Source organism: Hypoxylon fragiforme (genome assembly GCF_022984875.1).
Source record: "Hypoxylon fragiforme strain CBS 206.31 chromosome Unknown GGS25scaffold_8, whole genome shotgun sequence".
In the NCBI taxonomy this organism is placed as follows: domain Eukaryota; kingdom Fungi; phylum Ascomycota; class Sordariomycetes; order Xylariales; family Hypoxylaceae; genus Hypoxylon; species Hypoxylon fragiforme.
The window spans coordinates 745,967-769,651 of NW_026054763.1; the positions used below are offsets into that span (position 1 = coordinate 745,967).

The window sequence follows — 23,685 nt, forward strand, 5'->3', positions numbered from 1 at the left end:
AAGTACCTCCGCCACGCCTAATTCAACGCCACATCAAACCCACTCTAGCCCATCCAAACAATTTTTCAAAAATCTCCAGAGACGGTCATCTTTTTCGCCTCGACGAGACGGATTGATTGATATATGTTTTAGATCTCAGAAAATTCAATTGATCGAGATATTGATTGATCTTTGATTGATCTCATCGGGCCCTACTGTATGGTGTCCTGAATCAAGGTGGTAAGGGAGGTGGCCCATGCACGGTACTGGTTGCAACTTCAACCATTGATAACTCTTGCAATAGAGCAGGTGCAATCGTGCAACCGGGGTCAATCTGCTCCTTAGATTGAGACCTTCAAATTGATACTTTCAATCAAGGATTTGAAGATGGTTTGGACTGGTCGCAATTGATTGACAGCTTGGTGTGTACTGGAGCCGCCGGAGCTGCGCTACTAGCGCCATACTGCGGACAAAAAGCTAAGTACTCCTACTGCGGATTTAGTGTTGCTCTTAAATTTAACGGATATTATTTATTTCCTAATTCTCATAAAATTATTAAAAAGCTATTAAATTAATCATTAATTACTTCTTATTTATGCTTTTTATTTAAATCAAACATTAATATAACGAAAAAAAGTTAATATAAAATATGAAAGAAATCTTAAAAAGTGATAACCGTTTTAAGATAATGTTAAAAATGTAATAAATAACGTAATTAATATTAAAACCTTAAATTATTTTATAAATTTCATTAACTAATATATTACGTATAATTTATTTACATTTAATAAATAATTAATAAATAATATTTTTGATAATTCGCATTTTATTATTTTAGTTAATAATTTATTCAATTCTTAAAATAATAATATAACTAATTTATAAGCTAAGGTTTTAATTATTTACGAATAATTTATTAATGAAAATATATAAGCGTAAGTTTTAAAACTTAAAATTAACATAATTAAACTTTTAATCTTTATTATTTAATTATTATTTAATTTTAATATTTAATGTTTTTATTTTTTTAAGCCTTAGCTATAAGTGTTAAGCTGTTATTAAGTAATTAAAGGCAGCTTTAAATTAATAAATTAATAAAATATATACTTTTTAAACCTTTTATTTAATAAACCTTTTAATTATATCTAAGGTTTTAAGGTTTAAAAGGTTAAACTTCTTAATTTATCCTTTTTATATAATAGATATATTATAGCCTTCTTCGTAAATTATAATTCTTAAATCGTTAAAATCTTTTATTCCTTTATCTAAAATCTTTTAAAATTATATTTTAATACCTGCTTTTATAAGTGTCTTATCTTTAACGGCAAGGAACTTATCTATACTAATGTTAAAAATATTATTTATTTAAAAACTAATAAACCTAAAAAGATTTAATTATATTATTAATAAGTATAAGTTAAACGTTAATAATTTTATATATAACTACTATTAATAATGTTACAAATAAATTTTAAATTAATAAATTCTTAATTTAATAAAATTATATAATAGTTTTATAACTTATAATAACGTCCCCTTAAGATATTTTTCTTTAAATTTAATTAATAAGTATATTAAAATTATTTATTTTATTAATATAATTAATTAAGTATAAGCTATTATAATATCTTTTATTATAATCTTTATTCCTTAATAATATAATATAAGTATTAAAATAAATATTATTTATTAATTAGTTTTTTAAATTATAGGAGTATATATTATAATAAATTCCTTATTAAAATTATTATAATTTTAAATTATTAATCGTAATTTTTTATAAGGGGTAAAAATATTTTTATTTTTAATCTTTTAAATCATTTATAACTTTATTAATCTTAGTATAAGTATTATAAGATTAGATTAAAGAAGTTTATTTTTAAAAGGTTAATTAAGGTTTAAAGACCTTAGCTATTTACTTATATATTTAACTATTTCTAGTAGAAAAAGCATTTAAGGGTATGTGATAAGTGGCTTTGTTACTATCCCCGCGCCTTTTTTTTTTTTTTTTTTTTTTTTTTATGTATGCTTATAACTAAGAATTATCACGATTTGATTAAAACTATCGATTTAAGCATTTATCCGATTTGCTTAGCCTTTCTTAACTTCCCTTACCCTTTTTTAACGACGTGGACTATTTTTTAATCGGTTTATTAGCCGTTTAAAAAGATTATAGTAAGGATATTAATGTTATACGTAAGGGTTGATTCATTAATTAAATTTAATTTCTTAACTAGCTTTAACTTATTAAGGGTAAATCGATAACTTTTATTAAACTTCTTAATAAGCTATATAACGTTTTATATTAAAAGTAATCTTAAATATTATTTATTAAATTTTAAACCGTAGCTTTTTTAAAATATTAAATATTTTAATATAAGGCGCTTTTTAACGTAATTAACTTAACGTTTTTTAAATCTTTTAATCTTATATGAAATTAAATTATCGTTATCTCCGTTAACGAAAACTTAGTTTAACTTTAGCTAACGTTTTAATTAAGGGTTTATATTAATAAGTGTGGGAATAAAGTGGGCGATTAAAATAATGCGGTGAATTTATTAATGCCGTGGAAAATTTAATTTATAAGTTAAATCCTTAATTTTCTTTATAATCGTAAAAGGATTTATACGTTATTTAAACTATTTTTATTCCGGTTTCTTAGGTAAATAATAGCTCTTATATAACCTAAGAAAAATCTCTTTTTCGACGTTAAATTATTGGAGGTTTTACTTGGCATTATAACGGATTTTGGCGTTAATTATAACATAGTTAATAACGGCTTAAGTTTTTTATTAATATACGTCTTTTTAAACCTTAAAATTTATTATACCGATATTTATTTTTAAGATAAATAATAAGATATAAGGCTTAAAGCTTAGTACGACCTTATTTAACGACTTTTTAAGTATTAAATAATAAAAGTTATTAAAGTTATGTTAAAGGACATTTAACATTTTATTTTAAAAAATATTAAAAAAAATAACGCATTAAAACCTTATTACGATTTTAACGTTTTAATTATATTTTTTACTTATATTATTTATTTAGGCATGATAACCCGTTATTATAATAGTTTTAATGCTGTTACGACGTTAAAGTGTTTGCTATATTTCGCCGGTAAACTTTTAATTTTAGTCCGTAATTATTTTTACTAAAAAGCTTTAATTTACTGCGATAAATATTTTATAAAACATTTTAGCCTAAATTTTAGCGGTGTATATTAAATGTTTAAAAATTAGTAAAATCTTTTTATTAAATTTATTAATAATCGTTATAAAAGAATTATAATAATTATAGTTTAATACGTATTATATAATCCCTTTAACGTTAATTTTAAGTAGGCTAATTATAAAATTTATATAAATTATATGGTAAGAGATGTTAAGCTTTATAATCGGTTTTAATTCTTTTAAGGCTTTTTAACGGTTTATTTAATTAAGTTAATAATATAAATAATAAGCGAGGTATTAACGTAGTTTTTTTACCAGATATTAAATATTAAAACTGTTTAAGTCGTGTGTTATACGACATAATTTAAAATAGTGTTTTTTATTATGAACCGCCTTAAAAAGTATTTATATTTAGCCTTTAAAAATACATAATTTTTAGCGGTTATTCCGCCCTTTCGTTTAAAGGAGGCTGTTATTTTCGAGTACGTATATAAAATTTTAGGTTAAACGTTATGCCTACTTATAGGCCCTTAGTTTGGCGATAATTTTAGCGAGACAAGGGTTATTAGCATATTTAGCCATTATAATTTACTTTTTAATATTATTTATTTAAATATATGTTTTTATCGTGTAGTTAAAATTTAGCGGTAAAGGCGAGGAATGTTTGTCGCAGTTGTTATTTTTTACGTTAAAGTTATAATTATATTATTTAACATTGTTAAGTATTAGGCGGGAAGGTATAAAAGGTTTTAAATTAAGGGTAAAAGGTGTGTGGTGTTAGGAAATGTAATTAAAATTATCGATAATATCGTTTAAAACGTTTTTCGTCTTTTTAACAGCCTTTTTTTCGTTGTTAAGGTTAAGTAACGTCGGCAAATAAGATAAGGTATTTAATATTAAATTTAACTAATTAAGGATATATTAAATATTTAAGGAAAATTAAAATAAGTATATTAAGGTTAATATAAGTTATATATTTAATTTAATTAAGTTAATAAAGCGTAAAGAATTTTAATTTATTATGTTATAAGTGAACTTATAATTTATTAAGATTATTATAAGGTGTTTACATAATTAAACTTATATCTAAAAATGTTAATAAATTTATATTAGGCAAGATACTTTTAATTTTATAGCTTAATAATTAGTTTTTATTTTAATAAATATTTTACTTAAGAATTAAATTAAATATATGTTATTTATGTTAAATGTATTATCATTTCATCTATTCTTATAATAAAAAACCATAACGTCGTAACCTTATTTTAAGGAGGTATTTATCTTAAAAAATATAATTACGCCATAATTCCAATGTACCAAATAAATCAAATCTATAAGTTAAGTTTAAAGGAAAGTAAAGGCTTCTTTTTTTTATTATTATAGGTTTAAATATAACGTTTTTCGCTTATCGTTTTTTAGTTATTAACATTTTTAAGATGCCTTTAATATTATCTTAATAATTAGCGATTAATTTTATCTTCCGCTTTTATAACGGTTCAATTTTTTAATTATATTAAGTAATATAATACCTTAAGAATTTAGTTATTTTAATGTACGTTTCTAAATTATAAAAATTTATAAGTTAAGCGATTTTTTATAAAACGTTTATTTAGCTTTATGTTAAGCTTATGCCGATGCCGTTAACCATAAACTTAAGTAATTAAATGGTTGAGTATTTAATAAAAAATTTTGCTATAATTAATTATAAATTTAAGTTTTAAAAATAAGTAAATAACTTATTTAAATATTCTAAATAAGCATTTGCAAAAATAAAACCAATTATAATATCGTTTATATATATATAAACAAAGTTTTAAAACGCCTATAATTTCTAATCTATAAACCTTTACGTAAAAGATACACTATTATAAAAACCTATAAAAATAATCTTTAACACCTCTAACCCCCTTAATAATATAATTATTATTTAGTCCTAATATAAAAGCTAAACTTAGAATTAATAAAAGAATTTCAATTTATTAATAATAATAATATATTTTTTATTACATATTTTATTTATTATCTTATTTTAAGAAAATAATAGGTAAGAATTTAACATAACAACCTTATTTAAAACCTTAAAATCCATTATTATATAACTTTTATGTTATTTGTTAATATTCTTCTATAAAATAAAAATAAGATAACTAAAAAATATAAGATTTTTTATTTAATTAATTTTTTTATCTTAATATATATTATCGAAAACTTTATCGATCATTTTTCTATCCTTAATATTAAATAAATAAATCTTTATGGTTAAATCGATTTAATTTTACTAGCTTTCGATAAAAAAGACTTTTATTATTTCGTCTTTTTATATATTAACATAATCGGGTTAGTTCTAGATATTATAACGTTTAATAAACTTTTTAACTTTTTTAATAAACCTAATATTTAAGTTCTTTTTACATATAAAAGCCTTTTATTTAATTTTAATAAATAATAAATTAAGCCGTTAAGCTTTAAGAAAAAAAATAATAAAGATTTTCTTAGCTTTAAACACGGCTTAAACGTTTTAAAAAATGATTTATTAAGCAATAAAGGTGTGCGTTAATTTATTAAAGATATTTATATCGATGTTAAATTATAAGCCGACGTAATAAACATTATATTCGTCCTTTTTAACTAATATTATAACTATTTAAACAAAAAAAACCTTTTCTTAAAAAATCTAAATTACGTTATCGTTAATATAATCGTATAAATGCCTTAAAAAAATACGTTTAAATATCGTTATAATATTATCTATTATATTTAAATAAAAGATAATTTTAATAATGCTTATATTAATAAATGCGTTAATCGTTTTATTATATATCTTTATAAAAGTATAATCTTAAATAAAGTTAAAATTATCTGAAAATAATAATTTAGCATATAACATGGAAATTTATATAAGCGTTTTAAGTAAAATAACTGTTTTTGCGGCGTTTAATACCCTTTTATATATAAGGTTTTATTTGTAAAATATTATAATAAATATCGTAATATTAACGTAAAAAATAAAAGTTATAATAAGTTTAAAATAATCTATATTAGCTCCGTAAGGATATAAAAAAAATATTTTTAAAAAAAGGTTTAATTTTAATAAACCGGAGTTAACCTATATGTCGACGGTAAAAATCCTTTACTTATTTTTATTATTACATAAATCATTAATTATAAAATTAAAAATAGCTTTTTTTATTATTTCGATTATATTATTAATTTTTTTAACGTTAATTAGTAATATTATAATAATTTATATGTTAGGTGTATAAATAATAAATTAATTTTTAAATATTATTATACTTAAATAGTTAGTATTTATACATATTATCGTTTTTTTGGAATTTTTAAGAATTATTGGAAACTATATATATATATATGATATTAGCTTATTATTAGCGTTTATATACCCTTTTAATAATTAGGTTATAATTATGTTAAAAAAGTTATTTACTATAAATATATTTTTATTACTAGTATAAGTTTAAGGATTAATAGCTTACGAGATTAAATGGTTTTCATAAATATGGCTAATAATGTGTATAAAAAAATTAATAATGTTTTAAAACGTTTTAAAATAGATATTATATATGTAAAAGGTTATATTTTTAATAAAAAGATTATTCTTATAACTTAGATAAACGTTAACGATTTTCTTAATTTTATTATTAAATTTTATATATATTTTTTTGCGATTTTTTTCTTATTTTTCTTCGAGTATAACATATTTAGCTTTTTATAATTTATATTTAGCTATTTTTACATTTAAGTTGTTAATTTTAACTTAAATTTTATTTTAAATTCTGGCGTATCCGTTAACATATCTAGTAAGGCAAATTTAACGTTAAAAATATTAAGTTTATAATTTTTAATTACGGTAAAAACCATATTTAAAATAAGAATTAAATCTTTAATTATAATTGTAAGAATTTCTTTAAATATTAATCGGTTAATTATCACAGCTTTAAAATTTAATTAAATAATTAAAACTTAAAAAATAGTTTAAACGATAATAATTATTTTATAAGGTAAAATTATTATAGTAACCTTAGTTGGTGTAGCCTTATATGGCGTAATTATATTTATAATTAACATGTTTATGTTAATTATTTAAAAAATAAGGTCTTACGTTTTAATTAACGTTTTCTTCGTTAAAAACGGCATTAATAATAATTAACTTTTAATTTATTTTAATGGCAAGAGTTATAAGGATAATAAAAAAATTAAAAGTTTAATAATATAATTTAACTAATATAACCTTATCTTAGTAAAAACGTTACTTTTTTTAAATATATTATAAATAATTATTTAAAATAACCTTATCCTTTAACTTATTAATAAGTTTGCAAAAATTAACTATTAAAAAATTATATATTTAAGCGGTTTATTAATTAACGATAATAAGCCTATAATTTTTAATATATCTTATAAGTTTTATAACTTAAAATATTATATTTACATTTTAAATAAGCTTTATCTTATTATATATTATTGTTTATATCCTTTTAAAAATGTTAATAAAATTAAACTTATAAGCTTAGATAATCTTAGTTAAAATAAACTTAAGATTATTACGGTAAAAGGCTTGTTTATTTAATATAAGGCAAGCTTAAAATTAAATAAGTGTGTTATTTTAAAATAATTAAATAAAATTAATAAAGATAATGTTAGCCTTAATTAAGTGGAAGGAGTGGTTATAATATATATTATAAAATAAGTTAACGTTATATTAATATATATTAAATCTAATGGTTACGTAATTTTCAACGTTAATAAATATAAAAGTGTTAAGGTAAAAATATCTTATATATTATAACTTTTAATCGTAAAAATTCTTATCTTTTTTAAAAATGGCGTTTATGGTAATATTAATACTTTTTAAGGTTTTTTAAATAATATTATTTTAAAGAATAATTTTAATTACGATAATTAATTCCGTAATATATTTTTATTAATCTTTGTTTATTATGGATTTAGAAAATTTCTACGCGTTAATGTAAATAATATTTGTTTTTAATGGAAAAAAATGAAATGGCTTTTTAAATAATAATAAAGGTGGTAGATATAAGGGTTAGTAGGATAATAAAGGAGGTTTTATAAGTGGAGGTGGTGTTATTAAGGGGGTTATTAATTGTGGTTGTAATTATGATATAAAAGGGGTTGTTAATGGTAATGGTAATTGGGGTAATATTAAGGAGGTTGTTAAAGGTGATTGTAGTAGTAGTATTATTAGTAGTGTTGGTAATGGTAATTAAGATGGTATAAAGGAGGTTATTAATAATAGTTGCGGCAATAATATTATTAGTAGTATTGTTAATGATAGTAATTAGGGTGGTATAAAGGAAGTTATTAATAATAGCTACAGCAGTAGTATTATTAGTAGTGTTATTGGTGATAATAGTAACGGTGGCGGTAAATAAGGTAAAGGTAATGGATAGGTATGTGATGGTAAGGGCGGGAATGATAATTATGGTTTGGGAAAGTTTGAAAACAATAATCCGATATTTTATAGGATTTTATAAGTAATTATCGCAAAGCTAAATATAAATGGCCTCGAAAGCTTATTAAAAAATTTAATAAAAAAAGGAGAAGATAAGGTTAAATTAAGAGATTAAAAAAATAATAGATTTAATAAGCTTTGTTATAAATGGCTTAGCTTTTTAGAAAAGTAGATATACCTTTTGTTTTTCCTTTTAAAATTAAGGTTTATATCGGAAAAGTTAAAAATATTAAGGATATTATTTGGGTTTAATAAATCACCAAAAGGGTCTTATAAGTTATAATTATTAAAAAGGAAAAGTATAATTACCTGGTTATTTTCCAAATTATATTAAAAAATATATTAAAATAATTATAACTTAATAAACCAGGAAATTACCTTTAATTATAATATAAAGATTTTAATATTAAGGAACGATACGTTTTTTAAAATTTATAACGCGGTTTTTAAAATTTATAAGGTTTTTATTATTATTAAGGGTATAAGTTTTATAAATTTATATTTAAAATGTTTAAGTTTAAAGGATAAAAGGGTTTTTTAAAAAGATTTCTATTATATTAATATCGAAGGTTTTAAGTAATTAAATTAAGTAACGTTAAAAATTAACTTATTAACATAAGTAATTACTTATTTAACCTTAAATTAATTAATATGTCATTTATTAAAAAATAGTAACGTTTTTATGCTCTAGTTTTAAGTAATATAACATTAAAAAAGTGGGGACGTTTGGAACTCTTATTTAATATAAGGAGGTAAGTTAATAACTTTAAAAAATATCCGATTTATAATATTAGGATTTAATTAACGCATTTATAATAGGTTTTTATTTTTAATAATAAAAGCTGCGGCTTAATAAAGGTTTTAATAATTTAAAATTATTATGAAAAAAGATAATAATAATAAAATAAATAATAATAATAATAAATTAAAAGATCTTTTTTTAGCATATAATTAGTAAAGCAAAATCTCGATAAGAGAAAAATGGGTGGATGGGAAAAATGATAAAATAAAAAAAGGTTATAAGCTTTTCAAAGAATTTAAAAACCTTTTTACGATAATTAAGGTTATTAGTAAAATAAAAACAAATTTAAAAGAAGTAAAATAGAATTACCAAATATTAGTTTTAATATGAGTTTTGTTATCCGCACCCCCTTTTTTTGATAAACAGGCCTTATTCGCACCCCGGTACATGGAAAAAAAGCGACAAAATGCCGGTCGTCCGAGCGCTCCAATTAGCTTCAAACATATAACCCTGAATAGCTTCCAACCCAGGGATCGGATTGAAGTGCATCCAACTCCATTAGAACCGTCTCGATTAGACAATTCAAATGATATATGTTTCAGATTGATACGACCGGTGGCTGTAAAGTTATTCAGAAAAGAGTCAAATAGACCCTTTGCCGCTAGCCTGGCGCTAGCCGAGGGGCATCACGTGATGCACGGACCACTTCAACTTGTACCATTTTCAAGCTGCTTCTTGATCTTTGAATTCAAATAACTTTTCAGCCAGCGATCGCATTGATCTGAAACATATATCGTTTGGATTGTCTAATTAAGCTGATTCGAACGGAATAGGATGCACTTCAATCCGACTCTTGGATTGGAAGTTGTACTGGATCTTTTGATGGAAGCTAGCCTTGAAGCTCGGACCTTTTGCGCTGCGATCTCAATGTACCGGGGTGCAAATAAGGCTTGTTTATCAAAAAAGGGGGGTGCGGATAACAAAACTCTTTAATATAAGTATCGTAAAATTAAATTAAAAAAACTTATCTTTAAAAGGTTAATTAAAGTTTAAAAACCTTAGTTATTTATTTATATATTTAATTATTTTTAATAAAAAAAACGTTTAAAAGCATATAATAAGTGGCCTTATTAAACTTAAAAATAATTATGTTTTAATAAGTTATTAAGTTATATACTTTAAATTAAAAAATGTCTTTTATAAATAAAACATTTAACTCCTTTATATTTAAGGTTTTATATGGTTTATTTAAGGCGATAATTTTATTATTTACTTGTAATTTAAGTGTTAAGGTAAGGTTATTTTTTTTTTTTATTAAGAGATATAAGTTTATAACGTAAAAAAGGTCATTAGTAATTATAAGGTTTTTTTTAAAAACGATAATATAATTATTAAGGTTAAAAGTTAGCTTTAATAATTACACTTTAAGCTTTTTTAATAATATTGGAGACTTTTTTAATTAGGTATAAGGTTTAATATAGGTGTTTTTAAATATTAATGTGTCATTTAAAACGTTAAAAGCGATTATAACGTCCTTATTTATAATAATAATAACCTTATATAATCTTTTTTATCCACCTTTTTCCTTGTAAATAAACACGTTATTACTTATAAGGAGTGATATAAAAAATGTTTTTTAAGTATTAAAGCTATTTCTTATATTTAAAACATCCTTAATTAATCGTTATATTTTTAATTTTTTAATTTTTATTATCGCCTTTTAAACGGCTTAAACCTTTTAAATCTACACTAAAATTAATGATAAATTTATATTAATTTTTAAATATACGCTAAAAACTAAAAGAATAAAAATAAAACCGTTAAGGTTAATTATATCGTTTATTACCTTAACCGCTATTTAAAATTAAGACATTTTTAACCTTAATCTTTAAAATTCTTCGCTTATAATTTTATAAGTTTTTTTTATAAGATTATAATATTTTTTAATTTTATTAATTAATTAATGCGTTTTTATGGGGATTTAATAATAAGTAATTTCTATAATACGGGTTTTATTTTTAAACTTAATATTATTAAAATTTGTACCGGCGTTATATGTGATAATATTTAATGAATTAAGATATATGTCGATTTAATATTACTTTAATATTTTTTAAGTTTCCTTAACGGAAAGATTTTTTATAAAACATGCCGCTTAAAAACTTATAACTATATTAACGATATAAAGGATAAGTTGTTTATTTAGGTATATAATATTAATAATCATTTTATAGTTAAAATCTATATTAAAATCTTTTAAATTAAACTTAAACCTTTAAAAGGCATTATTTTTAATTTAATAATAATGGCAAAACTTATTAATTTCCTTAATATTATTAATCTTAACATTATGGCTAGTTTTATTTAATAAGTTATATAATTTACTAACCAATAAATAGCTAAAACGAATATATAAACGTTATAACTCCGTTTCCGTGAAAAATGTGGTATTTTTAAAATAAAACTACGGGTATCCTCATTTACGGATAATGTTAATAATAATACTGTTTTTATAAATTAATTAATTAATGACATTATTAAGATATATTCTTAATCGATTTATATCCTTTAGCGATAAAAAAAATAAGGTGTTAATATTTATAACATAAAAATCGATATAATTAAAGGGGGTATTAATAATAATTATCTTAAAAAATTTTATCGGTTATTTATTTTTAAAATGAATTTAAGCTTTTCTTACATAGGATTTATTTATCGTAACTTATTTATTAAAATATTCCTTAATAAAAACCAAACACTATCCTTTTCTAACCATGAATACTTAAATAACACCTATATTAAACATAATATTTTAAAAAATATCCTTTATATATTAGTTTAAGAAAAAGATATTATCGGTTATTATTATATTTAAAAAGGGGCGGGTAATCATATAATACTAGAAAACTTAATTAAATAAATAAGTAATGATTAAAAAAAAATTATTATTATTATCGTAATTTACTTTTAATATTACCGTTTTATCTTTTTATTTTACTTCCAAACCGGGATTATTAAATCCTTTATAATTTATTAAGAATATTATATAATTTTTAATTAATAAACTATACTTATTCTTTTATTCCTTTTTAACCTTTTTCCGTTTATACTTAAAATACTTAATAAATTAATAACCTTTCTTTTTATAAACTTAATATTTACACTTCCATAATTTAAGGGATTTTTTAACATTATATTTACCACCCTTATTTATTTTATAATATTTGCAATCTATATAAAACTAAGTGTTTTCTTCCTTATTATCGCTATTATTAATACATTTATAATTATTTAACCTAACCATCTTAAAAATCTCATAGGTTTTAATTAACGCTTAAAGCTTATTAGCTAAATCTTCAAATCTTAATAATAGTTTAAATAAAACATGTTATAACTAAGATATAACATAATAAACGCAATAAATAAATGTAATAAGTTATTATTCCCCTTTAAATTTAAGGCTAAGCGTTTATTAACATAAAAAAAGCTTATTAAAAAAAACTTATAACACTTTTAAATCACTTTTCCCTGCATTTTTCTTATCATTTTTAACACTAAAAAACGTTGTTATAATTTAATTATAATAATATTAAATCTTATTTTATTTAATATTAAAATATCGTTCCATAACTAAATACATATCCGTGAAAGTCTAATAACGTAAAACATTATAAAAAAAATATAAGGCTGCCTTTTTTATAAAAATTATAAAAAATACAACATAAAATTACATCTATTATATTCCTACCATATAACAAACATTAAGGAAGAATTAAAATTTATCTTTAAAAATATTATATAACTTGCTTATATAATTATTCTCATTATTTTAAGCCTTTTTAAAATAGCTAATAATAATTAATGGACACATCTTATTAAAAACTTATATAAAGGGAATATCATAATAAGTAATGTTTTTTTAATTACTAATAAACATTTATACTTACCATTATTAATTAAGTATTAATAAAAATAATGATATTATTTAAAAAGAAAAACTTAAATTTCTACTAAAATAGTTTACTTCTCTTAATATAAGTTTTAAAAATAATGCTAAGGATATAAATAAACCTCTTAATAACGGTTTAAGGGGTTTTATATCATTTCCTAAGGCCATTTAGCTACCCTGTAACTGCCTTTTTTAGTTATTTTAACCAAATCCCTGCCATAAAATGTTATTATATAAGGACTTAAATGGAAGATCTTTAAAATTTAACGGCTATAAAAAAGGTATTAAAGGTAATATTAATCTTTAAAATAGCGGAAATAATTAAAATAAATTAAAAAATCTAATCTTAATAAATATTTAAATAAAAGAAAATAAGCCATTATTTATTTGTTAAATAAGATCCAACAATTATAAAGCCAGGTTTTATAATTAATTAAAAGGAAAAAAAAATAAATAAAACCTTAAAAAAGAATTGCTAAAATTACAAAAAAATTAAAATAAAAAAGGTAATAAATTTAAAAACGATTATCTTCTTAAAGTAAAGGAAAATATAATAAAAATAATAGATTAAATAAGATTTTAAGGCGTTTATAATATTTATATTAACAATTACCTTAACCGTTATGTCTTAAAAATAACCGGACTTAATTCCATTTAATACATAAATATTTTCTAAGCTAACGTATTAAGTTATTTTATTTAAGCTTATATTAAATCTTAAAAATGCCAACGTAATAGCCTTTATATATTTATTAAATTAGTTAATTTTTCCGCATAATTATTATTGTTTTTGCTTATATAAATCTTTTATTATATAAATATGTTTCGTAACGTTATTTATAACACCCTTAATATTCCATTAAAATTATTTAAATAAAATATGTCGAAATATTTTTTATATTTTTTAAATATTTCTTTTATTATATAAACGTAGCTAACATTTTTATTGGTTATTTTAAAATTAGTAAAAGCTAATAATACTTAAATATTCTTTTATTCTTAAATAGTAAATAGTAATATTTCGTTTTACTTAACAATCTTTAAGATAAATTATTATTTTAGTAATATTATTTTGCTAGAAACGAAATTTAATAGCTTATATAACTTGTTTATATCTTTTTAGGCAGTAAGGTTAATATTAATATCGTAGCTTTTAAATTATAATTGAAACGTTAAAAATAGTGTTAATCCTTTTAAAATAGCTATCGTATTAACAATTAATATAAGGGAATTTAAAGAAAAGAAAAAATATAAATCGATATTATTATGTAACGATAAAAGTTTAAAATAATTAAGTAAAGCAAAATTATATTTTGTTATAAATAAAATATAAATATTAAAAGAATAGTTATTAATATTATTTATATTACTATAATAAAATCTTTTAAATTATTATAACAATAACTTTTTTAATTTTATTAATTTATATTACTAATAATTTAATAATATTAATTAATATTAATAAATATATATATATAATAAATTAAATAATAAATAAAATAAGAATAATAAAGGTAAGATTGGTGTAATATTAATATTTAAAGAAGGAGGTTTAGATTTAAAAGTAAAAAAAGGATTTGACTCCTTATATAATTTAAATTACATAAATACCTCCTCCAGCCATATACATATCGTATTAATACATACCTTTGTTATATAACCACTAAAAATATAACTTAATATAATTATTTTATGGATAATTACTCCTATAATGTTAAAGAAATCTTGGATTTATTATTAAACTCCTTAAAAGCTTTAAATAAGAAATTATTTAAAAAAATAACGAAAAAACTTATATTTTAACATAAATAACTTTACCACTTAAATAATAAACGATTACGTTAAACCATTAATATAATTATTAAAATTAACCTCGATATAAAATTAATCGAGATTTTATCTTATTATACTTATAATTAAGTTAAGATTAAGAAAATCCCGTTTAAAAAACCTTAATCCCATAATTTATACCTTAAAAAAATCATATAATATAACCTTAAAAAATTAAAACCTATTTTAATTAATAATAATTATTATTTTATTTTAATTATTAATAATAATAATAGTTATAAGATATTTAAAACTTATATATTAAAAAATAACGCTTTTAAAAAACTTATTTTTTATTTAATTTACGTATATAATTAATTATATTCCTTATTATTTAAATTTAACGGTAATTAATAAAAACTTAAAATATTTAAAATTAATAATAGTTAAAAATTCGAAATATTAACCATTAAAATAACTTATAAAAAATTAAATATAAAGTTATTATTATTTATATCACATAATTAATATTAAAATGATAAACTTAAACGTGATATTAAATTCTTATAAAATAAGTTTTATATAATTTATATTATTATAAATATCCTTATTTATTTCTAAAATTATATATTCGATATTATTACTTACGTTTTAAATAAATTAAAAATGTTAATAATAAAGGGCGTTACACCTTATAAATAATATATAAACGGCTTTAACCTTTTTTAATAATATAAACTTAACCTTACTCACTTAAAAATTATAAATATATAATATGTTACTTTTATTAACGAAAATTACCGTATTAAAGTAAAAAAAATAAAAACTCGCAAAGTTAAAGCTTTATTCCTTAAGTATTAAGGAATATATAATTACGTTATATAACTTATTAAAAAAAAACATTTCCTTAATACACTTTATTTTATTTTTTATAAATATTTAAACGATAATAACGCCGCTTTTAACCCTTAAAACATCGTTTAATTCTTACTTAAACATATATAAAAACGATTAAAACATTATAAGAAGTTATAAGGAATAAAAATTAAAAACAAAAATAAAAATATCGTTAAAAATAATATTATAAATAAAAAAATTAAACACGTCCGCTTAAAACGTAAAAAACTTAAAAAAAAACTCTTAAACATTTATATTTATAAAACCCCTTAAAAGCTTAAACCTATTTTCAAATCATTTTTAAATATATCTTTTAATTTAAAAGATAATAAGTGCGAATTTATAAACGTATACCTATGATTAATTAAATTTTTTTTCATAATAAACATAATTACAAATTTATTAAAGCTTAAAAACGCATATATCCTTATTAACGATAAGGCTTTATTTAATTACCTCGTTAAATAAACACTTAAAAATAATTTACATATAATAAATCTCGACCTTTTATCCTTAAAAAATATAATAACTAGTTTTAATCGTAATAAGTAATTAAAAGTTATATTTATAAAAATATAAAAAAACCTCGATTATAATATCTTTAAATTTTATTTTACATTTAACGCAACTTATAATTATTTTATCGATATAAAATAAGTATTAAAAAAGAAATATTTATTAACTAATAAACTAAATAAATATAAGGCTAGAATTATTACATAAGAATTTTTATAAAAAAAAAGATTAAATTATAATAAAATTAAAGTAACGATTATTAAAATAACGTTTTAACAAATACTTATAACCTTTATAATTATTTTTAATTAACATATAATTTAAATAAATTTTATTACCGTTTATTTTAACGGTAACTTAAAAAAAAGAATATTTATAAAATAATTCCCATTATTAAAGAAATATTGTTAGGACATGGATGGACGTGGATAGCCACTCCCGTGGCTATCCATGGCTACTGCCATGTGGGCATCCCCATGGCTGCTGCTGCCACAGCTAGCTGAACCTTATCTGTGTATATATAGCTAGCCTGAGACGCTGGGAGCTCAGCTCTCTTCTTCTCTTCTAGATTCTCTATTGACTGATTGACCTCTTGAGTCCCATCATTTGGTAGCACCTCTTGCTACGGTTGGAAGACCTCCAACCCCCATACCATCCCGGTTCATCCGAAGGGTGAGCAATATGCTCACCTAGAAAATCCTCAGACCTTTTGGTTGTTGAAGGGTCAATCAACAACCCCATCCTTATCCATTGACCATATCCCTATTTGCCCATCCTTATTCATTGACCATATCCCTATTTTGCCCATCCTTATCCATTGACCATATCCCTATTTGCCCATCCTTATTCATTGACCATATCCCTATTTTGCCCATCCTTATTCATTGACCATATCCCTATTTTGCCCATCCTTATTCATTGACCACATCCTTATTAATTCACCATATCTCTTATCCATTGCTATATGGATACCTACGCACCTGGGACAATTCTTATATCATTTATCCATTGCTGTCCAACTACCTCTCTTCAATCCGACCGACCCCCATAGATATATCAATCTGTTTCAGCATATCCGGCGCCGGTCCGACACCTACCGAGCGCAACGAATGCTCTCCCTGGCCAGGAGACGTTCGTGGCTGGAACCATCCTTATTACTTCAACTCTCGGTCCCCCCAACCGACGAGATCAATCTTCAATTCTCGGTCCCCCCAACCGACGAGATCCTTCAATTCTCGGTTACCCCAACCGACGAGACCCTCCAGCACAACCATTCAACATGGTTGTCCTGGAACCATTATTCCCTTTATCCCCTTATATCCTTATCCCTATATATCAGCAGAGCCGCAATAGAGCCTCAACGCACAGGCCATCGGCAGAGCCTCAGGGCAACCCGACACCACCCCGACCACTAACACCACATGTATCCCGCTAGGAGGACTGTCTGGAGTTACTTCAATTGAAGCAGCACGGGTCAGCTTAGAGATTAGGATCAGGGATCAACACACATGTGTGTATATAGGTTATTGGACTTGGATAACGTGGACGTTATCCTTTCCATTAAAAGGGGGGTGATGTTAGGACATGGATGGACGTGGATAGCCACTCCCGTGGCTATCCATGGCTACTGCCATGTGGGCATCCCCATGGCTGCTGCTGCCACAGCTAGCTGAACCTTATCTGTGTATATATAGCTAGCCTGAGACGCTGGGAGCTCAGCTCTCTTCTTCTCTTCTAGATTCTCTATTGACTGATTGACCTCTTGAGTCCCATCAAATATTTTATAAAACACCTTAATAAAATAAAAAAATGCAATTATTATCCTTTAAATATTATTAAATTAATAAATCCGTTATATAAATTAAGGCAATTTAAAGCCGCTTAATAAACTAAAATCCGTAGAATATTTTAACGATTAAATTATTTTCCCTTTAAAATAAACGATGCCATATATATTAACCGAAAGAATGAAAATATTATCGCGTTTTATATCGATAATTTCTTATTATACGAAATAAACTTAAAATTATTAAAAGCTTTTACTTTAAATTTTTAAAAGAACGTCGTTATTATAAACCTTAAAAATGTAAATTAATATCTCGGAGTTAAGATTATTAAATCCTTACCTATTAAAGATATTAAACTTAATTAAAAATAATATATTATTAAAATATTAAAGACTTTAAACCTTAATAAATGTAAAAAAGTCACATTACTTATAAACCTTAAATCTCATATATATGTAATAATAAGGAATAATATAAATAAAGTTAATTACTAAGCCATTTATAACTACGTTTTATTTATTAATAAAATAAACTTTCTAATATAAATAATTAAATTAAATATTACATTTACCGTGTTTATATAGGTTAAATATATAAGTAATTTATTACTTAAATATATCATCGATATAAAACGTATAATAAAATACTTAAAAAGTAAACCTAATTACTTTTTACGTTATAAAAAGCTTAATAATAATTACCCATATTTAAAATATAATAACTTTAAATTATTTAAAACAATTAACTTTAACTACGTTAATAATATCGATATAATTAAATTAACCACCGGATATGTATTTTTCCTTATAAAAACACCTATTTTATAATTATTTAAACTTTAAGCAATTATTATATAAAGTATAATTAAGGTTAAATATATAATTATATTATTTATAGCTTTAAAATCCGCATAAATTTATAACTTCCTTAAAAAACTTAAATTTATATCGGATAAACTTATTATTATTTTAAATAATAATAAAACTGCCTTAAAATAAAGCGAAAAAACGGCTATAAATAAGCAAAAAAGATATATACGTAAGGATTTTTATTACATTAAGTAAAAAGTGGTTATAAACCACATTAAAATAAAATACGTTAAGTTAAAAAAAAACCCGATAAACGGTTTTATAAAAACACTTAAAAGATTAAATTATGTTAAATTTATTAAGTTATTAAATTTAAAGTTTTACAAATAAAATTATTATAAAAGTAAAAAGGCGTATAAGTAATAAAATTAAACGGTATAAATGAAAATAACATTATATTAACCTTAAATTAAAAAAGCGTGTAAGTAATAATAACCTAAGGTTACCTTAATTATAATTATTTAAAGCATTATAATATAATTAATTAATTAAACTAATATATAAGGCTATAATTAAGCTTATAAAATAAAATAATAATTTAACTTAACCTTCTCCATAATTTGTAACTGGTTACAATACTACGATAACTAGTATATACTAGTTATTAGTAATACGTTTGGACCGTTAAAAGGTCAGGGGGGGTGTTACGTAGTAATATGACCTCACAAGGCCACATTAGCCATTACTGTAATTGCCCAATGTTCACATACTTTCCTGTTACGCACTTTCTAACTTTCTATTCTGTCAATGCACACACGCCTACGCCTACCTACACCTCCATACACACACCTACTTCTATAAAGTACGTACTACATACATGTATCACTAATGCTACTAGTAGCACATATAGTACCTAGTATGGATTTACATTGATGAAGAACATTGAAGGTACCTTACATGCTCAGGTACGTACTAGGTATGGTAGGTAGGTGCGACACCGATATTTCTATAATCGTTATATTCAGAACTCTCTAGCACTTCATCTTCACTCCTTCATCTACCTTGTACCATATATCATCTACTTAACTACATACTTACTCTCTCTCTGTGTGTGTGTGCCTATGGCCAGCTCGACATTACCACAAACATTCGACGACATATAACCATCTAAACCTGAGATAGATAGGTACTTGAAGTATCTATAACTATCTACTCGAACTATCTTCGGGAAGGCCCCTTGAATGGCCAACCCACCCCCCTCTTCCTCTTCTTTCCCTCACTCTACTCACTCTAGTCACTCTACCAATGGCATCGACAAGTCTCGTGCCCCCGTTGTAGCCGTCCCCCTCTTACAGCCTCGCGTTGCTGTTGCTCTCGGTGTGCCTAAGCGCTGGCACCATACTCTATCCGCCTGTCGTCTATTGTCCATTGCCCCTCCCATCTGCTGGGGCTTGCGCTTTGCTCTGCGCTTTCTAGTTGCTGATCTGTTGCGCCTGTCTACCCAAGGCCGCCATGGCCGTGATATCTCCCCATATACCTTGAGGCTGACGGAGACCGGCCTGGCTATCATATGGGTATGTCATTTGTTGTGTATTGCATCTTGGGTACCTACACGTGCTAACCCCGAACCCAACAGTGTTGCGCCTCGGCTTACCTCGCCTTCTTCTTCACCGACTGCCTCATGTCACGATGGCTCATCAACTATACTCCGCAAGCCACCGTCGTGCGTCTCTTCACCATTAGCTGTGCCTTTGCTTACCTGACCTCTTGGACCGTATACTTGACGGCCGGCTCCCAGGACCCCGGCCTACTGCTTCCTGCTTGGATTGGTATTGCTACGATTCTGACCACGTGCTATCACTTTACCCAACGCAAGATCAAGATACGGAAGGAAACATTTGCTAGCGTCAGCGTGTTCTCTATTGCCAGCTTCCTCAGCATGGTAGCCCTACTGCTACACTCACATTCAACCAGGGTGGGATATCAGAACATACCTCTGGTTGCTGTAGTCAAGTGGGCGTGCAAGGTTGCCGGACATATTGTTGTCCGTATTCTTGGAGTTACTATGGATTTGGATGGGTTATGATCGAGCATATTATCTTGGCGTTTTCTTCTCGGGTGGCTGTCTACCAACAACTTCTGAAGAGATTTGAGAGGCCCCAGTAGACGAAGTCTGGGGTGCTGTTACGAAACTAAACGTTGTCGAAATTCGCCTGAATAGCGGACATTCAACAGTGTTTCCAGTATGTCGAAAAAGTCTCTGGGCTTTGCATATAAGAACTTAGAAGTGTATCTCTAATAGTATATGGAGCGTTTGTCGTTTATTTTCATCTACTGGGTCGTATATAATAGAGCCAGCTGCGTTTGCCGTCTTATTTGTTTTTATAAGCATAGGTTAAATACCTTGGGAGGTATGCTGCCGAGGTAAAGGTAAACTTGTGAACCCTTGTCAAGCCACCTTATATCATGTTGCTATCCGTAATATCATTGCTTTTTCTTTCATTCTTTTTAGTAATGGTAATGATACAAATGCTATTTATGAATGCCCCTACCTACCTACCTAGGTACTTATATAGACTAGAATTCTCTCCAACGAGTTCGTGTTTCCTCTCCTCTCTCTCTCTCTCTCACCCCCCCAGAAACTCATTACACGCCTTCATACATCATCATCATCATCATACTACCGCACGTGCTCTAATCAAAATTTCAACCTACCTAACCTACATATTTAAAGCAAGGCTCCTACTAGGTAGGTATCTAATAGCAGGGAAGTAAGTAGTGAAGAAGGTGTTGGCGTACATAGGTAGGTAGGTGCCTAGTAGTACTGGGCAAAAGCTGGGGTTGAAGTGGGTGAAGTAGTGGCTCTGCTACTAGGTATGTAGTGGGCGAAGTGGTAGTGTATGTTGTGTATTATTTAGTATATACTTAGCTATGTTATGTCCCTGTGAGTCTTGAAGCTGAAAGGGGAGTGGAGAGAGTGAAGAAGTGAGGTTGCTGTTGTTGTTTGTGTCGGTTGAGGGTTGTGATTTCTGTCATGTGTCACATGATGACGGCTCGAAGATAGGGGAGTGGTAGTGGTAGTAGTAGTGATGGTGGCGGTGGTGGCGTCGGCGGTGAGGATAAGGTTGAAGTTGTAGATTGTTCTGCCTGTCTTATGGCAAGGCAAGGTTAGGTGAGGTGATGGCTGGGGGCTGTTCTGTTGGAGGTATGATAGGATGAAAGATGGCCTCAAGAGTGAGCTAGTGGGTGAGTAGTTGCCCTGTGGCTGTGGCGTTGGTGGTCAGGGGCAGGCACACATCCCTTGTGGGTATGATAGGAGATGGGAGGAAGTAGCGTTACCTAGACAATGAGGCTTGTCAGTCTGGTTCTTGCTTAATACTAGATGTTGCTGAAATGTTTGTATACCGTCCCTGCATCTTACCCACCTATTATCCTAGGTAGGTAGCGTTATCAACCTAGGTTGGGTACTTGCCAGTTTTATTTTTGGGGTTCTTTTCTACTTTTATTTCGTTACCTTGCCGGCGCTTATAAAAGTTTTCAATCTGACTAGGTACTCTTACCCTCTTGCACATCCACGTCGTTGCTTCGCCGTACATAACAAGAACATCAACCCATTTGATTTCCCAGAATATGTTCTGCCCTTTATTGTTTCTTCACAAATAAAGCTCAAACTTCAAAGCAAGAGCGAAGTAACTTCAAGTCGAAGTTGAAGTTCAAATGTTTGCCGAATAATCCCAGCACGATTTACTCATCCTCTCTCCTTCCCCCTTTTGGCAAGTATCCACAGGTACCAGATTCGAGACCGCGATACCCTCAGGAATCACGTCTAAGGTTAGTGGCTTCCTTGCTTCTTCCCCTCCAAGCCCACACACATTCTCGTTGATTTAAATATTATCCCACCTCTTCAGCGTTATGTTATCCTTCTTCCCTCATCCACCTTGTTTTACCTACGCCGGTTCTTCCACACATCATCTACCTACACTTTTTTTTTTGTTTATTTCTTCATTCTCTCAACTCGTTCTCTAAACGTCCACCGAACGTTGAATTGTTAGGTACCTTATGCAATCTACCTAGTACCTACCAGTCTCTGGCCTATGCCACTTTTCGTTCAACTCGTCCCCCACCAACATATTGCACGAGACACCACCAGCACAACAACACTTGACTTAAACCGCATTCTTCCCAACCTCATTGCGAGTCCCCGCCACCTTTCTTCCTCACCATCACACACCTCTCTTAACGTATTTAATTTTTTGCTTCTTTTTATTATTCACCCATTCCTTGACCCTACCACCGTTTCTCATTTATCGTCTACTTTCCCTTCAATGCGGTCATCAGTAAGTTGCCCAACCCAAATCATACTCATTCTACACTTCCTACCATGATCAATGCCCTCTTCCCTTCTACAACGGCAAGCCAAGGTATTGTATTCTTCTAATTTTTCATCAAAGGTCTTGCTTATGTGCGCGACCTGTTGGACCAGCCTGTTCAGCACAATCCAACTTGTTCATACAACAGTAGGCTTTCCTACGTCTACTAACGGCGACACTTCACTTCTACTTCTGTTTCCTGTCT

General features: G+C 25.4%; 1 protein-coding gene across 1 annotated transcript; it reads left to right on the top strand.

Annotated features, from left to right (window-relative positions):
- The first annotated feature begins 19,843 nt into the window (after positions 1-19,843).
- GGS25DRAFT_502642 (N-glycosylation protein-domain-containing protein) lies at positions 19,844-21,485 on the top strand. Its single transcript, XM_049262025.1, has 2 exons — positions 19,844-20,684; positions 20,747-21,485. The coding sequence occupies exons 1-2, from the start codon at positions 20,352-20,354 to the stop codon at positions 21,194-21,196; spliced, it is 783 nt and encodes a 260-aa protein (XP_049113725.1). The 5' UTR covers positions 19,844-20,351; the 3' UTR covers positions 21,197-21,485.
- Positions 21,486-23,685: the final 2,200 nt, after the last annotated feature.